This window comes from Myotis daubentonii, chromosome 7 (assembly GCF_963259705.1).
Source record: "Myotis daubentonii chromosome 7, mMyoDau2.1, whole genome shotgun sequence".
In the NCBI taxonomy this organism is placed as follows: domain Eukaryota; kingdom Metazoa; phylum Chordata; class Mammalia; order Chiroptera; family Vespertilionidae; genus Myotis; species Myotis daubentonii.
Window position 1 is genome coordinate 14,969,562 of NC_081846.1, and position 21,811 is coordinate 14,991,372.

General features: G+C 42.9%; 1 protein-coding gene and 1 pseudogene across 2 annotated transcripts; both read right to left on the bottom strand.

Moving 5' to 3' along the window:
• LOC132238804 (gamma-crystallin C-like) lies at positions 1-2,828 on the bottom strand (annotated as a pseudogene).
• A 1,302-nt stretch (positions 2,829-4,130) lies between these two features.
• Positions 4,131-21,514, bottom strand: C7H2orf80 (chromosome 7 C2orf80 homolog). Of its 2 annotated transcripts, XM_059702944.1 has the most exons (8): positions 21,270-21,514; positions 19,435-19,516; positions 17,285-17,367; positions 15,346-15,433; positions 14,879-14,950; positions 7,408-7,495; positions 7,008-7,129; positions 4,131-4,242 (listed from the first exon to the last, which is right to left on the bottom strand). In XM_059702944.1, the coding sequence occupies exons 1-8, from the start codon at positions 21,308-21,310 to the stop codon at positions 4,234-4,236; spliced, it is 585 nt and encodes a 194-aa protein (XP_059558927.1). In that variant the 5' UTR covers positions 21,311-21,514; the 3' UTR covers positions 4,131-4,233. The 2 variants fall into 2 exon arrangements, with proteins under 2 accessions (XP_059558927.1, XP_059558926.1); XM_059702943.1 differs by lacking the exon at positions 4,131-4,242 and having other exon boundaries at positions 7,016-7,495.
• Positions 21,515-21,811: the final 297 nt, after the last annotated feature.

Genomic DNA, 21,811 nt, shown 5'->3' on the forward strand with positions numbered 1-21,811 from the left:
TCAAAGGGCGCCCAAAATTACGGCTTTCTTCAGTGTGCCTTTAGATTTGAGATTGTTCTATTATAGCAAAAGAATTTTTATGTGTTATGGCACACTATATCATCTATTTGAAATATTAATGTGGCCCTAGCCAGTTTGGCTCAGTGGATAGAGTGTCAGCCTTTGGACCACAGGGTCCCAGGTTCAATTCCGGTCAAGGGCATGTACCTTGGTTGCAGGCTCCTCTCCGGCCCAGGCCCTAGTCAGGGCTCATGCAGGAGGCAACCAGTTGATATGTTTCTCTCACATTGATGTTTTTCTGTCTGTCTTTCCCTCTCTCTCTCTTCCACCCTCCCTAAAAATCAACAGAAAAATATCCGTGGGTGAGGATAGATAATAAAAAGAAATAGTAACGTGTATCTCATCCATTTATTTGTATTAAGCTGGTGTCATGTACATGCAGTTTCTGCCCTTCACGCAGTATTTGGCCCAGCTGCTGTCCTGGCCAAGAGGTGCACCCCAATCAGAAGCTGTTTTAGACGAGGAAGGAGGTTCTGCAACTGAGTCCAAAAGTTTGGCAGTGGCCAATGGCAGCCCTGGCATCAGTTACGTAGTACTGTGCTTGAGAGTGAGCAAAAGTCCTCATGTAGTATAATCAGGCTTTTTGCCACGGGGGCTTTTCTTCACCACTCATCGCTGACCCTATGTGGCCTCCAACCATGTCTTGGATCAAAAAGACTGTTGTTCCTCAAAGCAGAGGCTGAAGGCTCTGTTCTCCCCAGTCGCCCTTCCCAATTCTCTATGCTGACCTGCCTTCCATTCTCAGGCAAGCTACCCCCTCTGTCCACCCCCACTTCTGAACCTGTTCAAGACTTACTCTACCTTGAAGCTCTTCTAGAACCCCCTCCTACGTATTCACTCCTTAAAGGCTTCTAGAAATGCTTCCTTTGTCAGGGACCATTGACCCGTGAATTAACTAGCACACAACGAAAGAAAAACAGAAGCCAGCAATTGCCAACAATACAGACGAAATACTTTATTAGGTTCCAAACTGAGAGAGCCAGCCTTAGCATCCGTGGCCCCCCAGTCGTGGGAGCGCCTGTACTCCTGGGGCCTCAGCAGGTACTGCTGCCCCCGGTAGTTGGGCATCTCGTAGAGGACCCAGCAGCCCTCCAGCACGTGGAGGGAGCGGACCTCACCCCGGTGGAAGCGGTCCTGGATGCAGGAGCAGTCCTCGCTCAGCTCCACCATGTGGCCTTTGTGGTCCTCTCATACAGCCGCAGCCGGTGGGAGCCCGTCTGCTCCACCCACAGAGAGAGAAGCAAGCAAACAACAGATGAACTTGGTGGGTTGGGGCGTGGGATTGTCCATGTAAAACCTGAGGCTCTAAGATTGCTGTGAATGCTGTGTATGGATTTGTGTCCTACTCACATTAACAAATGTTTGCATGCCTGTTCTCTATTTCAGATCTAGGAGACGAAATTTTTAAGAGATCCAATGTTTGGGTTAGAATCCATCTAGAGCTCAAATATCTTGTTTTCTTAACTCCTAATTACCTAATTCCTTGATTCCTAGGTGTTAAACCCATATTAGGGGGATAATGTAAAGTATTTGACTAGTGTTCTTTTAATATGAGTGTTATCGCCCAAATTTATATACATATAAATTTACCACTAAAGTAGGATTTTAAAAATCACATACTTCAGTGAAAATTAGTTTAGTCACTTGAATCCTAATTCGACTGATTTTCCAAATTAAGAACAACTGCTTTCCCCAAAACTTGGACATTACCACTGAATAGCCTACACTAACAATAGAGTTTTCCATTTCTACTAGTCTACAGTGGAAACTATTTCGTTCCTAATCACTCCCTTACTATAGGTATACGTTACTTTGTTAGAAATACTGCCTTCTCTGTCCAACCAATCTCCCATTTGCAAGCTTTGCTTTATATCCCACTAATGTTATTACATTTGTTGCAGACAACTTTTCGTTGACCTATTGGTAACAAAAATTAAAAGCAAAACAGACTCTTTCCCTAAGTGGATTCTTCCCCATATTCTGTGCTGTTTTTGTGCAAGTATCTATTTGAGCTTAGGCAAGTATCTAAAGCCCACTTAATCCTTGGGTGCTTTTATTTTTTTTTAAATAATGTTTTGCTTATTTATTTGAGAGAGAGAGAGAGGGGGGGGGGGGGAGAGAAAGAGAGAAACATCGGTTTGTGCCCTGACCAGGGCTCAAACATGCAACCTTGGCTATTGGAATGATGCTCTTACTAACTGAGCTACCTGGCCAGGGCAATCCTTGGGTGCTTTTAAAGGAAACCTTCACCCTAATGCCCCTCAATAATACTTGAGGCCCCCCCTCCCCCCCGCCCCAGGCAGCCTGATCGCCCTCAGGCCACACTCACCTGGGGATGAGGCGGCAGGAGGGACCAGTCGCTGAGGCCCAGCCACTGCTGGTGGTCGGGGGTAGTCGCCGCGCTGCAGGAAGTACTGGGGGCCCTGGTAGTCGGGGTGCTCGTAGAGCATCCAGCAGCCGCTGTCCACGCGGATGGAGTTGCAGCGGCTGAGGTAGGGCTGCAGGCTGGGGTGGTCGCTGCTGCACTCGAAGCGGCGGCCCTGGAAGCCGCGGTCCTCGTAGAAGGCGATCTGCAAGGAAGAACAGCCCGAGGGAAATCATTTGCCCCCAGTCGGTCTTGTACAGGGGGTTTTACCGCCATCTTATTTCACTGTGTCCTGCTCACCTTCCCCATGGCTGGCTGGCAGGGATGCAGCGAGGTCAGTGGGTGGGTGGCAGCGGGCAGCGGGTCTATATCGGGGCGGCTGCTGCGTTGGCAGGAGCAGCACAAAGGGACCCGGGCGAGGCGGGGATTTCATGGATCCCTCTTCCAGGCTGCGTTCAGGGGAAATGCCTGTGGAGTTGCCCTCATTCCCTGGCATATGCCAACGCTGTCCTGTACGTGTCCTATTGGGCCCCTACAGTGGCTTTTATTCGGTTCCCAGTGTTTTTCTAAACTTATCAGCACATCAGTCTGAACTTTTGACCTGAAACGCTGGTGTCTCCACACATAATTCAGTTGCGCCCCATGTATGTCCTGGGAAAAATCTATACCTTTCTAGAAGAGCCGCAGGATTCCAGAGGGGCCCTGGGGAAGCAGAATGCCCAGCACCCACTAATTTCCCTTGACAGAGACCCTCTCACTTAAATTCTCTTTTTGTCCACGACGTGCCAGTCGAGTACAGGACACGAATCTGGATGCTGGTCTTTGCCAGTTTTGACGGATGCTTTAAGTAAGGCACAGCGACTAACTTCCCCTTTGTACTTCATGTAACTAGAAATCGGCGGCTGGTAGTCAACCTGTGATAAGGATCGGGGGAAAGGCTTTTATGGCCATTGGGTCCATGACTGGGAAGTTTATTGCTTTATAGATGGCTTCCCAGGGCTGGGGGAGGGAGCAAAGCCTGGTGGACTGAGAATGTCCGCTTCGTAGCCACATAAGCTCTCGGAGGATGAGCTATTTTATAGCACTTACCTCATGGCACATAGTATGAAGGACAAGAAAGAAAGAAAGAAAGAAGCAAAAGAAAGAAAGAAAGAGGCCGGCTGGTGTGGCTCAGTGGTTGAGCATCAGCCTTTGAACCAGGAGATCCTGATTCGATTCCTGGTTGGGTCACATGCCCGGGCTGTGGGCTCCATCCCCAGTGCGGGGCATGCAGGAGGCAGCCGATCAATGGTTCTCTCTCATCATCAATGTTTCTAATCATGATATTTTATTCAAAGAAAGCCTACACCCATTTTCCTGTAATGCTTTATTGAAAGGATTGCACATGTTTCCATGTGACAACATAGTAAAGGCAAATGATAGATTAATTTTATTTTGGATTGAAAGTTTGGAAAACTGCCTCTTACTCCACCATTCTGCACTATCCAATGCTACACATTTGTAAGATGTGCTAAAAGCCAGCCTGCTCTGACATAGAAATACTATATATTCTTGGAAATCTCCAACTAACAGTCTTCCACTCACAATGAAGTAGCAGAAAATACACACATTTTAAAAACCCAAATGTAGCCGTATAATGTGATTCTACGAAAAGAATGTTCAACATCCAAAAATAACACTGCAATGCACTTAGCATCAAAGCTAACTGTAAAGAAAAATATGCTGGCAAGAGTTGCAGTTTTGAGATGATGTTTCTTTTCCTCTCCCAGAGACTTTATTGTGAAGTCCCAGGGTGCAAGTCCAAGTTTCTAAGTGACCTGCAGAATAAAAAGAGGATTTTGGTATCAAGCATGGACACAGACAGTAGCTTTCAATCTATAGGGAGTTAAGGTCAAGTATCAGGTACTAAGTTATTGACCATGATGGGTTAAGATGAATGTAGGTACCAAAGAATTTCCATGGAACTGTTCTGAGACATTGGAAATTGAGTTATATTTTTCAACTAAATACAATAAATCCCACACTGTATCCTCTACAGAAGGAAAAAAAATGTTTTAAAAAACATTATTGGGTCAATTGACAAAATTATATATAGACAGTAGATTGGATCAAAGTATTAATGCTAGATTTTCTGAAGTTGATAACTATACTACGGTTACTCAAGAGAATGACTTTGTTCTTAGGAAGTACACACCAAATTATATGGGGTTAAAATGAGATGGTGATGTAACTGCAAATAGATCAGAAAAAAATATGTATCTATATCTATACACAAAGAGAAAGAGATAGGAACAGAGGAAGATAGAGAGGCAGAGAGAAAAATGCCATAGCTAATAGAGCAAAACATTAACAATTGGCGAATGTGAGTCAAATGTATGCACAGGTTTTTTGTCGTACTCTAGCAACTTTTCTCTAAGCTCAAAATTGTTCCCAAATAAAATAAAATAGTTAAAGTAATACTTCATTTGATGGACCACACCTGAAGCAAATCATTTCTTTGCCCTTTCGCGGTTGTGTATTATTCTTACAGCATGTTACTTTGAATTTCTTGTATATTGGTTTGAATTTAAACTAAAATTGCTCCCTCTCCATTTCTGACGGGGGGGGGGGGGGTGTTGAAGTCTACAACTAGGACAGTGAAGTCATCTGCTTCTCCAGCAGTTCTATGAGTTTTTACCTCATGGAGTTTGATGCTCTGTTGTTCAGTGACTACTTAAGGAATCTTATGTCTCTTGGAGAATAAACCTTTATCATCATGCACTTCCCTTCTTTATCCCTGATAACATTCCTTGCTTTGAAGTAGCTCTGCCTGAAATTAATATAGCTACTTTTGCTTTAAAAAAAAATTAGTGTTAGTTTGGCATATTTTTATCTATCCATTTACTTTTCATCTATGTGTGTCTTTATATTTCAAATGGGTTTCTTATACACACCATGTAATTGGGCCTTGTTTTTTGATCCACTCTGACAATCTCTGTCTCTTTCCTTCTTCATAAATTTCATTATGAAATTTTTCATACAGAAAAGTTGAAAGAATTGAACCATGAGATACATATGCCCATAACCTGCTAATTCTGTAAACAGTTTTCCGTGTTTGCGTTAACATACATCAGGGCAATTCTCTATCCCTCTACCCATCCATCAGTCCGCCTTATTCTTGGGGGCAGCAGTGTACCCTGTGCCTTCCCCTTTCTTTCATTTCCAAGAAGAGTTGCTGATTTTCCAGTCTGCTCAGCTTTTTACTTGTTAGAGTGGAGCGTCGATAGCCAAGCCCCTTCTGTGTGGAAATGGAAACCACATCCCCCAGACTGTCCTCTCGCCATCCTTCCCTCCCATGATGCTGTGAGTTCCTCCGGAGTGGCAATAAGGGGGCACGTGCGTTATTGCCTGTGGCAGTCCTGGCACTCTCTAAGCCCTTCCATGTCTATTAACAGTCCCTGTAACAACCCCATGAGGTACATACTGTTACCATCCACCTTTTATAGACGAAGCACAAGAGATTCACTTAATAATTCACCCAAGTTATTAAATGGAGGAACCAGATTCAAATCTAGTTATCTGACGCCGAATCCACACTCTTAATCACTAGAGTATGCTGTTTTCTGTCCATTCCAAATTCATGTCCTAGAACTCTGCCCAATATTGACACTTTCCTAGGATATGATGTTGCTCATACCCATCTCTATTAATAAATGAGTTACTAATACCAATACAGTCTAAAAGAAATACTTAAAACTGTTTTCCAGAATACCTGGATTTTTAACAAATAATTTCTCCTTTTCCCTTACTTTATGAAAAAAGTCAGTGGCTGGAAATATATAGAAAATCCTGACTAAGACATTGTTTTATTTGAGGTTATAAAATTGTTTATCAGTTAAAATACATGATATAATATCAGTAAGCTATAAAGAAAAAGACTAAAAAGCTCAAATATATAAAATGAAAAGCTACTTTAAACAATAAACCATGAAAGTATATTTCTCATACATTTATAAAATAATTATTACTTTAATAAAGATATTTGTTTATTTAATTTATTTCTTGGCTATTTCTAAAAAATCAGTAGTAGGACATACAATGTATAGTAATATTTGAGTATCAACAAGAAATATTAACAGTGGTTATTTCTAAGGCGTAGGAAAGGGGTGTGGATTTCACTTGTAATTTTTGTATTGTTTGAAATTTTTACTATAAGCACATACACACTTATTTAAACCCATAATATAACAGCTGATTAACTTGTGAATTACGTTTCTCAAAAGCTAAAAGATAATAGTGGTTAGTATTTATTTAGGGTTACTCTGTACAAGCACTGTTCTAACCTCTTAACATGTATAATCTCAGATAATCATCCCAAAAGCTTAAGAAGGCGATACCATCATTCTTCCCATTTTGCAGAAGAGAAAACTAAGGAACCAAGAGGCTAAGTCACTTACCTGAAGTCACACAGATGGTGGGTAGTAAGCTTTAGATTCAAACCCAAAACATCTCATTCTAAAGGCTAGACTTTTAACTACGATATAAGCAAAGTACTCCCCAACATCTGGTATCATTTGGGTCCAATTTGTGTTTTTAGACCTACTTTGCTCTTTGGCTGTGTGTCCAAAGGTAACTTTTTTGATGATTTCTGTTCCGTGGCATTTGCTTCCCTCCTAGAGCTGCTGGTGGCATTTTTATTCGTTGCTCCCCTTCTTAGCTTGACACCTAGAGACACATGTAGGAACAACAACAAAAACACCTTTTAAAAAAGGAGTCCACCCACAGTTCTAGATCTTTCCCTTCATGAGTGTTTTGCTCCCATTACCAAGGTGTCTAAGAAATACTTCCCTGGTTTCGACAGTAGAGGGAAGTCAAGCCGTCAGTACTCCTGGTTCTTTCGAATTCAACCAGAGAGCTGTTCTTACCATGCCACCTCTGACCTGATGTGGTGAGTCCCCCTCCTGTGTTAAACTTCTCTAACGGATGGAAGTAAGCAGGCTTACTCTGTTTGCGGGCACATTCTGCTGCTTTGGGTGCTGTTAACATGGCAAAAGGGTGCAAGGAGAGGCGGGAAGGTGGAGCTCGGGGAACCTGAAAGGCAAACAGTCCTCCTTTGAAACGCTGCACACACTGTGCTGCTACCACCTGCTGCCTATGGCACTTGGCCTGCGTACCCAGCCCAGTCCTTAGACATTCCTACCGGTCACGTGGCAGCCCAGGTTTCATTGTCAGGCACGTTCACACATTGTCTTCTCCTCCCAGGCTGGGTCCCTCCTGCCTAGAATCACCCTGATACTCCTGAGTTCCCTTTACCTGGAGTGGCTGCTTCCTTCGTCTCTGCCCAGGGGCTCTTTTCCTGAAGGCCCCTCCTCTTCCTTTGAGATGCAGCTCAAATATCACCTTTTCTGAGAAACGTGCCCAATGTCTCCACACCTTCCCGCTCCTATACTGGCCTTCTGCCCCCTCCTCCACCCCAAGGCAGAATTACTGACTCTCATCTGTGAACTCAAAGCTCTTTTTGAACTCGCATAGAACAAACCCAGTGTGTTGTGATTGTAATCCACTGTCGGCTGCATGGCGCTGGAAACTTACTCAAGGCTAGAACTGCCCATTCATTCATTCATTCATTCATTCAACAAGTTTTCAGTGAGCACCTACCATGGTCCAGGCTCTGCTTTAAGAGCTGAGTGAGGAGAGACACTAACTCAGGGGTGGGCAAACTTTTTGACTCGAGGGCCACAATGGGTTCTTAAACTGGACCAGAGGGCCGGAACAAAAGCATGGATGGAGTGTTTGTGTGAACTAATATAAATTCAAAGTAAACATCATTACATAAAAGGGTACGGTCTTTTTTTTTTTTTTAGTTTTATTCATTTCAAACGGGCCATAGTTTGCCCACGGCTGCACTAAACTATTAGGCAACTTGGGTAATTATACATCATGATAAGTTTAATAAATATACTAAACAGATGATGTGCTAGGAAGTAACCAGCTGTGTGGCTTAGTGGTTGAGTGTTGACACATGAACCAGAGGTCACGGTTCAATTCCCTGTCAGTGCACATGCCCGGGTTGCGGGCTCGATTCCCAGTAGGGGTTGTGCAGGAGGCAGCTAATCAATGATTCTCTCTCATCATTGAGTTTCTATCTCTCTCTCTCTCCTCCTTTCTCTCTCTGAAATATATATATATATATATATATATATATATATATATATATATATATATATTAATTTTTAAAATTTTTTTTTAATATCACTCTGGCTGCTTTGTGGAAAATGGATTGAAGGGTGGAAGAAGAGAGGCTGATTAACTAATTTAACCTTTTATCTCTAGAGCCTTAGAGAGTGCCTAGCACATAGTAGGCACTCAAATGTTATTGACTAGCTGAACTATGGTTCTAGTCAAGGCAATAAGTGGTTGACAGCATGGACTTTGATGTCAAACTGGCTGATTCGGAATGGAGGCTGAACCATGTATAAGACGTGTGACCTTGGGCACGTCTTTTAACTTCTCTGTGCCTGTTTCTTCATGAGATAATAATGATACTGGTACCTACCTTATAGAATTGTGGTAGGGATGAAAGAGCGTATGTAAAGTATTTAGAGTAGTGTTTGGTACACAGTATAATATAGTAGCTTTAAAATTAATAATAATAAATATTTATATTTATCAGCAGCATCATTTCTTTCCCTGACTCAGTTCTCTTTTTTGTATAGAATTACCCATGGCAACAATTTGGCCATCAATTCCTTTAGGGAATCCTGCCTCATTTCCCAGAAAAAGGTTGAGTAATTGCTGACAAATAATGAATCAGAGCCAAGAGGCCTTAAATGATTAACACCCCCTGCAAGATCAACAACTTTCTGCTTTCTCACTGACAGAGATTCGGGTTTTAGGTTTCAGGAGTAAAAGTTGATTACACAAATCTTTTTATGCATGTCAACAAAGATGCCATCTCATCAACAGGACACCCTTGCATGATGTATAACCGAGGCAAAAACAAAAAGGCAAGGACAACAAAACAAATACTTAGTTTTAGATTTCCAGGTCAGTAGAAAATATTCTGCTCTATCTCTATCATCCAAAACTCTTAATGACTGCACTCCCAATGAGCAAGTTCCCACGTAATTGATATCATCTTTGAAGTAGGTAGAAATTTGAACTCCAAGATAATTGTGTAGTTTATATATAGGTAGGGTATTTTTTGGGGGGGGGAGTGTCTTTTTTTTTTTTTTTAAAGAAAGGGACTACATGTATATATTACTAGAGGCCCGGTGCACAAATTCGTGCATGGCTGGGGGCCCCCTGGCCCCCAATTGGGATGGAGGGGGTCAATCAGGGACAGGGCCGGCAGAAGGGAGGGGCTGCAGGCGGTTGGCCCTGGTCGAACTCCCGGTTGAACTCCCAGTCGAGGGGACAGTTTGCATATTAGTCTTTTATTAGACAGGATTTTGTCATTTTCAACAGGAATGACTGAGCAGAGACCTGGAAGAAGCCTGCTTCCTGATAATTGGGTGGAACTGTGGTACCACCCCTGGTCTGCCCACCTCCAGATTCCTTTTATTTTTTTACCTGAGAAGTAAACTTCGATTTTTCACTATTATTATGGGCTTTTGGTTGTATCATACAGGAAACCAGTATTAAACAATAAATGAGGATGTGTTCTCTTTACCAATAGAGCAGTTTAGAGCCACCTCAGCAGGGGAACTTTTATTTTTGACCTCAGTCTTTTATTCAAATGGCAAAAATATTGATTGAGAGTTCACTTCATATCCAACATTGTAAGGAATTAAACATAAACTATAGCCTCTAACCTCAGAAGCACAACATCTATTCAGAAAGGTGACCCTTTAACACTGAAAGTAATTGAAAGGAGGCTTTATATAAGTATGGGGCAATTGTGACTATAATAGCAATAGCCCTTCAGGTAAATATATGCCAGATACAAGAGAGAGAGAGAGAGAGAGAGAGAGAGAGAGAGAGAGAGAGAGAGAGAATTGGCTCCTGTTTGTTTGTTTTTAGTGGTTAGACATTTATATAACTTATGAAGTGATGAAGTGATCCCCTTGACAAGTCTAGCCATACATCATTATTTTTTTAAAATATATTTTTCAGAGAACCAAGATGGCGGCATAGGTTAACGCCGGAGTTTGCTGCTTTGAACAACTACTTCAAAAGTGAAACCAAAAAACGGAAGGGACATCACCCAGAACCACAGGAACGCTGGCTGAGTGGAAGTCCTACAACTAGGAGGACAGAGAAACGCATACGGACACTCAGAGGAGGCGCAGTGCTGAAGTCAAATTCTGAGGTGCGGAGTGCGCCGAGCGGGCTGGCGGCGGAGGGCGCGGTTGTTGTTTTCAATCGGGAGGGAGTCGCAGACTCTGAGCACCAGATCCGGGCGAGTCTTTAGGGACCCAGACTCAAACGGGAGAAGCGGGACTGTCTGGCTTCGGTCAGAGCGAGTGCAGCTTTCTCTCCGAGCTTTGCAGCGGGTGCTGGGACTCAGAGAGGCAGAGCCCCTTGGGACAGGACTGAGAGCCGCCATAACTGCTCTCTCTGGCCCACCCTGTTGATCCTGTGCGACCCGCCCCGCCCAAGCCCTGCACAGAGGCATTTGCGGGATAGCCTCAGGCAAAGGCTAGATTAGCACCTCCCTAGAGGACAGAAGTTCTCTCACTGCTGACACAGCTGATTCTCATAGCCACTTGGCCTGGAGGTCAAACCCTCCCTGGAATTAGCTACAACAATCAAGATTTATCTATAAGACTGCGAACAAAGACCACTAGGGGGTGCACCAAGGAAGCATAACAAAATGCGGAGACAAAGAAACAGGACAAAATTGTCAATGGAAGAAATAGAGTTCAGAACCACACTTTTAAGGTCTCTCAAGAACTGTTTAGAAGCTGCCGATAAACTTAATGAGATCTACACGAAAACTAATAAGACCCTCGATCTTATATTGGGGAACCAACTAGAAATTAAGCACACACAGACTGAAATAACGAATATTATACAGACGCCCGACAGCAGACCAGAGGAGCGCAAGAATCAAGTCAATGATTTGAAATGCGAGGAAGCAAAAAACATCCAACCGGAAAAGCAAAATGAAAAAAGAATCCAAAAATGCGAGGATAGTGTAAGGAGCCTCTGGGACAGCTTCAAGCGTACCAACATCAGAATTATAGGGGTGCCAGAAGATGAGAGAGACCAAGATATTGAAAACCTATTTGAAGAAATAATGACAGAAAACTTCCCCCACCTGGTGAAAGAAATGGACTTACAGGTCCAAGAAGCTCGGAGAACCCCAAACAAAAGGAATCCAAAGAGGACCACACCAAGACACATCATAATTAAAATGCCAAGAGCAAAAGATAAAGAGAGAATCTTAAAAACAGCAAGAGAAAGAAACTCAGTTACCTACAAGGGAATACCCATACAACTGTCAGCTGATTTCTCAACAGAAACTTTGCAGGCCAGAAGGGAGTGGCAAGAAATATTCAAAGTGATGAATACCAAGAACCTACAACCAAGATTACTTTATCCAGCAAAGCTACCATTCAGAATTGAAGGTCAGATAAAGAGCTTCACAGATAAGGAAAAGCTAAAGGAGTTCATCACCACCAAACCAGGATTATATGAAATGCTGAAAGGTATCCTTTAAGAAGAGGAAGAGGAAGAAAAAGGTAAAGATACAAATTATGAACAACAAATATGCATCTATCAACAAGTGAATCTAAGAATCAAGTGAATAAATAATCTGATGAACAGAATGAACTGTTGATTATAATAGAATCAGGGACATAGAAAGGGAATGGACTGACTATTCTTGGGGGGGAAAGGGGTGTGGGAGATGTGGGAAGAGACTGGACAAAAATCGTGCACCTATGGATGAGGACAGTGGGTGGGGAGTGAGGGCGGAGGGTGGGGCGGGAACTGGGAGGAGGGGAGTTATGGGGGGGGAAAAAAGGAACAAATGTAATAATCTGAACAATAAAGATTTAATTAAAAAAAAAATAAAAAAAAATAAAATATATTTTTCAGAGAAGAAGGGAGAGGGAGAAATAGAAACATCAATGATGAGAGAGAATCATTGATCGGCTGCCTCCTGCACGCCCCATACTGGGGATCCAGCCCACAACCGGGGCATGTGCCCTTGACTGGAATCAAACTTTCGACCCTTCAGTCCACAGGCTGATGCTCTATCCACTGAGCAAAACTGGCTAGGGCAAGCCATACATCATTCTTGACGCAGTTAGAACATACAAGATGGATGCTTTTCAAGCTCCAGTTGCCCTGTTTACTGGGGCAGATCGAACCTGATGATTTTCAAGGTCACTTCCAGGTCAGATATGCTCTGAATCCCGATAATCTGATGACGCATGCAAGCAGTTAATGTAGCGTTTAAATGCAGAATGAAATTCAAATCCTAAATCTAGAGTTAATCATATCTTTTTTACTTTAATGCTATTTATTCATAGCTTCATTGTGGCATAGTAACAGTACTATTATGATTGTTATTTCTCGATTCAAGTACTTCTTGAGTGCCAAATTATGTCCAAAGCACATTCAACAAAAATTTCTTCCAATAGAAAGGGGTAGGGGGAGGAAAAGAAGGCAGATGTGTGTAAAGGCCTCTCTTTTCTTTTTTCCCCTTTCTCCATCAAATAGAGTTGAAGAATATTTGTATTGCTTGCTTTATTTGTTGAAGGGAGACCTGTGCTCTTTTTTCTCCAGGTTCAATTGGAGAAGGACAGTTTATATCTATCTGAAGCTATTTGTGTAACCCTCACTTACTTGGCCCTTGGTTGATTTCTTCTATGGGTCCAAGCTCCTGAGCAGAAAAATGGCGCCCTATCAGCAAAAACAGCTCCCTAGCAGGAGAAAAACCTGAAGCTAGTAAAACTGGTGAATGATACTGGGCCCATGATGCCTTTCTGTCACCAGGTGGCAGCAAATAGTCCCGGAGAAAGCCATCAGTCCCGTGCACAGTGCTCACATTGCATCATGTGGGCAGTTCTGGTGGCTGGAAATTCGACATGATCTGATTAGTATTCAACAGGGCTTTAAAAGCTCCCGCTTGGGAAGGATGTTAGCTGTTGCTTAGGAGATATTTTATCTGAAGGAATCAAAGGTCATTCAGATATATGCAGCAACTAGAGAGGAACTTTTGGCAATAACTTTTTTTTTTTTAATATATAGCAACCCATCTCCTAGTTAAATTTTTTTGAAATTATTAAGCCCCTAGGACTGTTTTAAAATCGCTCCTACAATTTACTATATTTGAAGTGCTATATGTCCATTGAGCGGTTCTGCGAATTCCTTATTTAAGATGCGGAGGGGGTCCTCAGTGCAGCTGACCTGCCCACAAGAGAAAGGCCTGAGCAGGGAGGAGCTTGGGGGGCCCACAGGGGTAGGTGATCCTCAGAATCTTATATTTGTAGCTCAAATCATATCATACCTTTTGTGACATCTCATGGGTTGAAATAGGCACAGTGTTGCCCAGCTAGTGTGGCTCAGTGGTTAAGGGTCTACCTATGAGCCTTCATGTAAGGAAAGCATTTGACAAACATTTATTACCCAAGTAAGATACGGCTACATCTGGTTTTGTACATTTTGATATAAAACTGTTATTTGATGCCTAAAAGTACAACATGATAAACGTGTCAAATACAAGTGCTGGAGAGGATGTGGAGAAAAAGGAACACTTGTGCACTGCTGGTGGGAATGCAGACTGGTGCAGCCACTATGGAAGACAGTATGGAGTTTCCTTAAAAAACTGAAAATGGAACTCCCATTTGACCCTGTGATCCCACTTCTAGGAATATATCCCAAGAAACCAGCAACACCAATCAGAAAGGATATATGCACCCCTATGTTCATAGCAGCACAATTCACCATAGCTAAGATCTGGAAACAGCCTAAGTGCCCATCAGTAGATGAATGGATTAGAAAACTGTGGTATATCTACACGATGGAATACTATGCTAAGAAGGAAGGAACTCTTACCATTTGCAACATCATGGATGGAACTGGAGAGCATTATGCTAAGTGAAATAAGCCAGTCAATAAAGGAAAAATACCACATGATCTCACTCATTCATGGACAATAGAGACCATTATAAACTTTTGAACAATAATAGATACAGAGGCAGAGCTGCCTCAAACAGATTGTCAAACTGCAGCGGGAAGGCCGGGGAGGGTTGGGGGGCAGGAGGTAGGGGGGTAAGAGATCAACTAAAGGACTTGTATGCATGCATATAAGCATAACCAATGGACATAAGACACTGGGGGATAGGGGAGGCTAGGGGACTGTCTGGGGCGGGGGGATAAAATGGACACATATGTAATACCCTTTGTAATACTTTAAGCAATAAAAAAAAAAGGTTAAAAAAAAAGATTAAAAAAAAAAACACGTGTCAAATAAATGTTCTCTAAAAATCCCTGACATTGATAGACTCAGGTCACCCCTACCTTGGTAGCACCAGCATTGGCAGAAGAATCCGCCCCGTAAATTTTAAAGACTTCTTCGATTGGGATGCTGTTCTGTTAAACAACAACAACAACAACAAAATGTATTATCATATCATGGCTTTTCTATTGGCACAAAACAAAGCTGTTAAAGCTCCAAGATGTCCACTGTGCCTGTGTAGCATGGGCATTAAATAAACAACTTCTGAATAAATTTTAAACCAGAATATGCTGAATCCAATTAGTTACGCATTTCATTCTGGGGTCTTTTGTCCCTTAAATAAATGTTTCCACAAGACAATATAGAAGTCAAAGTCTTTTTATTATAACTTAAAAAATGAAACATTTAATATCAGTACATCTTAAACATTTATAAGCATTGGTTAAAGAGAAAGTAAATATGCATTAATATCAAAATGTGCATGAAAATATAGCATCTTCATATATACGAAGAGTGTTCTTTTCCTTACCATTAAGATTCCAGCATAAGATGATAAGATCATTGCTTCTCTTTCTCTGTGGTTTGGGTATATGGGCCTGCCACGAAAGGGCTTTTTCCTAAGGGGGAACATGAATAAATAAGAATCGAGGGTTTATTCTTGTTGTTTTTGACACCTGCTAAGGTTGTGATAATAATCCATAAGTAATCTCCAATGGCCATGTGCTATGTTCTCTGCACTTGTTCACAAAACTGATATGATGAACCCACCATCTTTGAATTTTGAATCTTCCAACAGTGGTGATGAATTTGCCCTCATCTATCCAAGTTTTCACAGCTATCAAACATGGGCTGACTTGTCACTATGGTGGACAAGTATGGATTTGCCAACCAGGATCCTTTCCCTTCTTGTGGCAATTTGCTTTGGGGAACTGCCTTACTCCACTGTAAGCCTAAGTGCTTCAAGGGGAGGTGAAAATACTCCCGGATTCCAAAGATTGGAAAACACACTGTGGACTAAGCTAGTCACGGTCTTCCATACCCCACTCCACCCCCAGACAAGTCAGGGTTAACAGAGCTATTGAGACACAATTCTGTGATTTTTAGAAATCCATTTTTCCCTGGACTGAATTTTGCAATAAAGTAGGCTGAAACTAAGCACAGTGACTAGCCAGAGGCAATAGTCAAGAGGTAGGTCTTTTTTTTTTTTTTTAATATATTTTATTGATTTTTTTACAGAGAGGAAGGGAGAGAGAGAGTCAGAAACATCGATGAGAAAGAAACATCGACCAGCTGCCTCCTGCACATCTCCCACTGGGGATGTGCCCGCAACCCAGGTACATGCCCTTGACCGGAATTGAACCTGGGACCCTTCAGTCCGCAGGCCGACACTCTATCCACTGAGCCAAACCGGTTTCGGCAAGAGGTAGGTCTTGATGATGTGGTTTGAGTTTGAATTAAGTCTTGCCTCAGGCAGAGCTACTCATGGATTTTCAAATACAGAAGCAGTAAATCTCCTCCCCCTCCTTCTCTCTCTCTCTCTCTCTCTCTCTCTCTCTCTCTCTCTCTGTCTCTGTCTCTGTCTCTTGCTTAAGTCTGTTCAAACTGGATTTTCTGCTTATTATAACTGCACTCTAACTGATACAGCCATCCAGGGCCAGGTGTGTGTTCTAAGGCCATGGAACGGAGAAAAATAACTGGCCTCTGGAATAAGCTGCTCAATTCTGGTCTCGTTAGTTCCACATTCTTACCAATTGAGTGTGTCTGCCTGGCACACAGGGAGAAAATGCCGATAATCCTGGAAAGGAAATTATCCTACAATTCAAACAGCTCATCTCAGTTACGTATCTGGTCAAATGCTTAAGAAGTTGCGTTTGATGGTCCTTAGGAAAAGATCGCAGCCTTTCCCCACAGAATTGGCCATCTGAGCAATCATGGCCTGTGCACAACAAAGCACCGTCTTATTTCTAAGGGAGAACATTCTATGCAAAAAAGGTGTTCATGTGATAGAAACCAATTAGGCCCTAGCTGGTTTGGCTCAGTCGATAGAGCGTCAGCCTGTGGACTAAAGGGTCCCGAGTTCGATTAAGGTCAAGGGCACATGTCCGGGTTATGGGCTCCATCCCATGTGGGGCATTCAAGAGGCAGCCGATCAATGATTCTCTTTCATCATGATTGTTTCTATCTCTCTCCCTCTCCCTTCCTCTCTGAAATCAATAAAAGTATTTTTTTTTTTTAAAAAAAGGAAACCGATCAGCAGAGATGTAACAAATGTAAACACTAGGTGACTTCCCCAAGTTGACAGCTGTGGGGTTTCTTCAGATTTCTGGTTGCAGAGGGAACTCCGCTGTAGTGTTTTCACATCGGAGTGCTCACGGTGGAAGATGCCAGTTAGAACGTCCTCTTTCGTTCCTCATAGTCACGCATTAAAAAAAAACAAAAAACAACACAAAAAAACTATTTCAACTTACACTTTTTCCCACTCCAGCCAAGTTAAGTCTTCCGAGCGATCCAGCCATTGCAAAGCAACATTGATGGCCAGGTCATAGTGCGCCTGGAAGCAGGAAGCACAGAGAGCAAAGGAACCGGCTTAGACATTGGCCGAAGCCCTCCCTGGGCCCAGTGACAATGGCTCTGCTAAACCTGTTCTACTATTTTGTCCGCAATGGTGAGGATCATTAGCTCTGTCCAGTAACCTGATGCTCAGACAGAAATCCTAGAGATCTTCAGGCATTGCCTTCACCTCCCACTAGAGGAGGGGTTGTTTTTCTTGTTTGTTTTTATTGTCGTTGTTTGTTTGTTTGTTCTTGGCTTCTGTGGATCAAAAACGAAAAGAGAGATTCTTGGGAAGAATATTACACTCGGAATCAGGGAATCTGGACTCACATCTAGGTATGGCCAATAATTGGTAGTGTATCCTCAGGTGAACAATTGATGTTCTGTGGGCCTCAGTTTTAAGTTTTGTTGGTTTTTTTACTTTTTGTTTTATTATATTCATCACCATTTATCCCCCCCATACCTTCTTCCACCTCTACCCACTCCCCTCCCCTCACAATCACCATACTCTTGTCCCTGTCCATGAGTTCTTTCTCTTTTTTTCCCCTTTTTGTCTCAATCCCACCCCTCCCCAACCCCCACCCCTTTAAATTTTGAAATAGAGAAAGGTGCAGTTGGAGGAAGAGGGACCCAGAGAACAGTTCCTAATTCTGTAAGTAGAATGACGGAAATGTGTTCCCGGGGCACAGGGGAACCGATGTGTCCACTGGGGAATCCTGGGAGGCTTCAGAGAGGAGGCTTTGGTGGAACTGGGGCTTGGAGGGGGAGGGTTTATGGAGGTGGGGAAGGACCTCCAGATGGAGGGGTGAGCATGAGCAAAGGGCTGAGGTAGACCTGATTAAGTGACCTGCTAAGAGACTCATATGGAAAGCTGAGGACCAATTCCAATGAAGGTCAGTTTGACTTCCGCATTTTCAGATGGGTTTTAAGGTTCTATCTCACACCCATGTTTTTTAAAACAATGTGATTATTTCTATTTCTTCCAGGGGCTGAACCAGACTGAAAAGTGAATTAGAAGCAGGAGGAGGAGGAGGAGGAGGAGGGGGAGGGGGAGGAGGAGGGGGAGGGGGAGGGGGAGGAGGAAAGAAAGGAAAGAAATGGACCCTGGTCAGTTGTTGAAACTTAATCCAAAGACTGATTCGTGGACTGGTAACACTGGATCATTTATTAGAAATGCAAATTCCCAGCCCCACCCCCTACTTCCTGAATCACAACGGCCTTGTAATAAGACCTCATTAAAGTTTGAGAAGCAATTATCTAATTGACTTAATTTCTCCATCTAATACGTGCACTGAGAAGCACTTAAGAAAACCAAGGCCTGACCGCTTACTCAGCCCCAGGGAAGTCAGATAGACAGAAGGGGAGGAGGGAGAGAGCCTTTCTTCCCTGCTAGTGCAAGGACAGCAAATGGGAGGATAAAAAGCTGAGGGTTTACTAGTTTCTTTTAAATTAGATCTTTACACAGTTTCTTAACTTACGGGAAGTGAACTTTTATTACATAACATGAACCTAAGATTCAACACGAATAATAATAGAAAGGATTTTAGGATTATTCAATTCTTTGGTTTTCCCCATTAATGCACATGGTAAAAAACAAAACAAACAAACAAACAACAACAACAAAAAAACACCCAGTATTATACTTGAGAACTACAGGATAGCTAATTTTGTCCAAAAAAATGTTAACATCATATGTAATATTTGCCCCTGCACCCATTTTGCTTTTTAATCTTTTCTAATGCCAATAGCAGAAGTCACATGACTTTTATTTTCTCATTCTTGTTGCTTTCAGTTTAATGGGTTGAAAAGACCATGTGGAGAATGCCAGGATGAGATGAGAAAGAGGCCGTTCTAGAGGACCAGGGTCAGCCTTGTTTATTACATACACTAGAGGCCCAGTGCACGAATTCGTGCATGAGTGGGGCCCTGCCTCCAGGTCCCCGTCAAATTCCCAGTGGAGGGGACAATTTGCATATTAGCCTTTTATTATATAGGATTATGTACTTATGTCCCCTTCACTAACATGTAATACAGATGTGGCTTCCACCCGCATGCCTTTCTTTACCATATCATCTAGAAAGGTGAGTTGCCTTCTTCCTTTTGGGTCAAACTCCTTTTCCCGAAGTCTGATGCCAATATAATCGCCCCTTAAAAGCAAGAGAGCAGGATTGAACCACTGGGAATGACACGGGAGTTCCATCTGCAGATGGGGGTTCCTGCCCAGCCCCTCCCTCCCGCCAAACACAAGAGCAGTCACTGACAGCTCTGGGGGCCGGGTTCACAATTCCTTCTTTTTATATGGAGAATTATTTGGCTACTGTATTACCCAAAAAACACCATTTTGATTTCAAAGGCAATTCTGCAATGTGGTAGGCTTAAAATGTCTCACCATAATGAAATTAAACCACATTTATCTACAAACTAAACGCACATAGTGGGCACAGAATTTATAGGAAAGCAGGGAGTATGATAAATCCCCACATGCAGAAAAGGTTCATAAAAATGAAAGGATTGCGACCCGCTGTTTAAAATAAAGATTCCCTTGCTAACCATGTGAAATTCAGGCAAAATGTCAACGAGGTTGATAAATTTCGGGCCAGATGTATTCTTTTGCTTTTCCTCATTGGAATGCAAATACCCTTAGGAGGAGTTATACATAAAAATGTATTAGTGAGTCCAGTTTAGTGTGTCCTCCTCAGATCCCTCCAGAGGACAGAATAAGGGTTCTGGGAGGAGACTAGAGGGGCTGCTCTTCTGGAAAGTCGGGAAGAAAGAGCACTGGATGCAGGACAGGGGGCCCTGGGGTCCACCTCCACACATCTCTGGGCTCCCATGAGGCCACGCTTCTGGTCGTCAAGGTCTTTGGCACACACTTTGGGCAAGTAACCTTGTGAGGGATAAGTCTGTTTCTGCCTTCTCGAACTCTTCTGATTTATTACACTTAGATTGATAAAAATCCTCAATTTTTTCTTTGTCATTCCAAGGTACTTTATTTAGAGTGCCCTAAATGTATTCTTTGGCTATAACTTTACGTTTACATCCCTTTTGAAATTCCAGTTCTAGGTGGAGGAATGAACATTCCTGATTATGGTTTGTTCTTTATTATAGTTTGGCCTTCAAACACGTACCTGTAAACATGTGTGAATTCACACACAGTATACTCCAGCGTTTCTTAAGGATTTGTTCCAAGATCATTATCTTAGCAGCGGAGAGAGCACATTGGATGGGGACTGTGATGAAGTCTTTGATGAAAAGGGCATTATTATTGTGCCTATAATACATATGAAATAGGACATAGCTGGCCCCCCCCCCCCGGTCCTTTTTATATCGTCTGTTATTTTCACCAACCTCTTAACAAAATACCAAGTCAAAGAAAAGCTAGCACAGGAGAAAAAACATTTTTCCATGGGGAGACTTAATATTTTCTTTTGTTTGTTTAAAAATAAAAGTTCTGATGGCAGGAAACAGGAGATGAATTACTGAGTTGATCAGACTGACCATAAGAGAGGCAGAGGCTGCAATTTCAATGCTGGGCCCTTGAGTACATTTTTCAGAAATCTCCCCTCTATCTTTTCCAGCAGAGCCCTCCCAAAGGCACAGTCCGCCCAGCACAGCTGACAGGGCTGTGGTCCCAGATCCTAGGCTCTGGAACAGGGGTGCCTCGGATGAGCATGCTGCTGGCAGAAGCATCCTCCGTAGAGATTCAGCATCCGGCTTTGCACCCCGTGTGAGGCCTCTGGTGCCGGAGACACAGGCCAGATTGTCTGGCTTTTTTTTCGATAGTGCAGGAATAAAACCTTCCTGAGATGTTTACCCTCCTGCCAATATCAGACCACCCATGACAGGAAACCCACCAAATGCTGAGTATGGTAAATGAAAGTTATTCTCAGTCTTACTTACAGGAGCCTTTTCACCTCCTTCTTTAGGAGCCTTCTTTCCATGATTAAAGGCTGAGCCAGCTGCGCAGGTATCTGCAGCTTACACTGCACCTGATATCTGTTAGGAAGATGCAGTCTCTCTGAGCCTAGAAGCTACAGCAGCAAATCAGAGAGAATTGGAGTTAGGGACGCTATCACTCCAAATACCAGTCATGGAGTCCCAGGCTCTGGAAGGGATCCGAGAATGTGCAGAGCTCAGGCCTCTTATCTAGCAGGTTCCAGGGCAGAAAGCTGTCTGGAGGCCAGTGCACTGTACCGTGAGTTTATCTGGCACTTCTCATTCCTTGCGAGTGTTTTCAGCATTCATCATTTACCGACCCTTGCAATAAACTAGCAAGTAAAACAGGCCAGGCTTGTATAATAGCGGATGAGACTATTTGGGGAGAACCATCCGAATGGGGATGGTTTGTGTTCTGAATATGTTTGAGCTCTGAGTACATCGGACCTAGTGATTCCCAGTGAATTCGCCCTGGTGCAATGGCTCATGATAGTGTTTTCTATAGA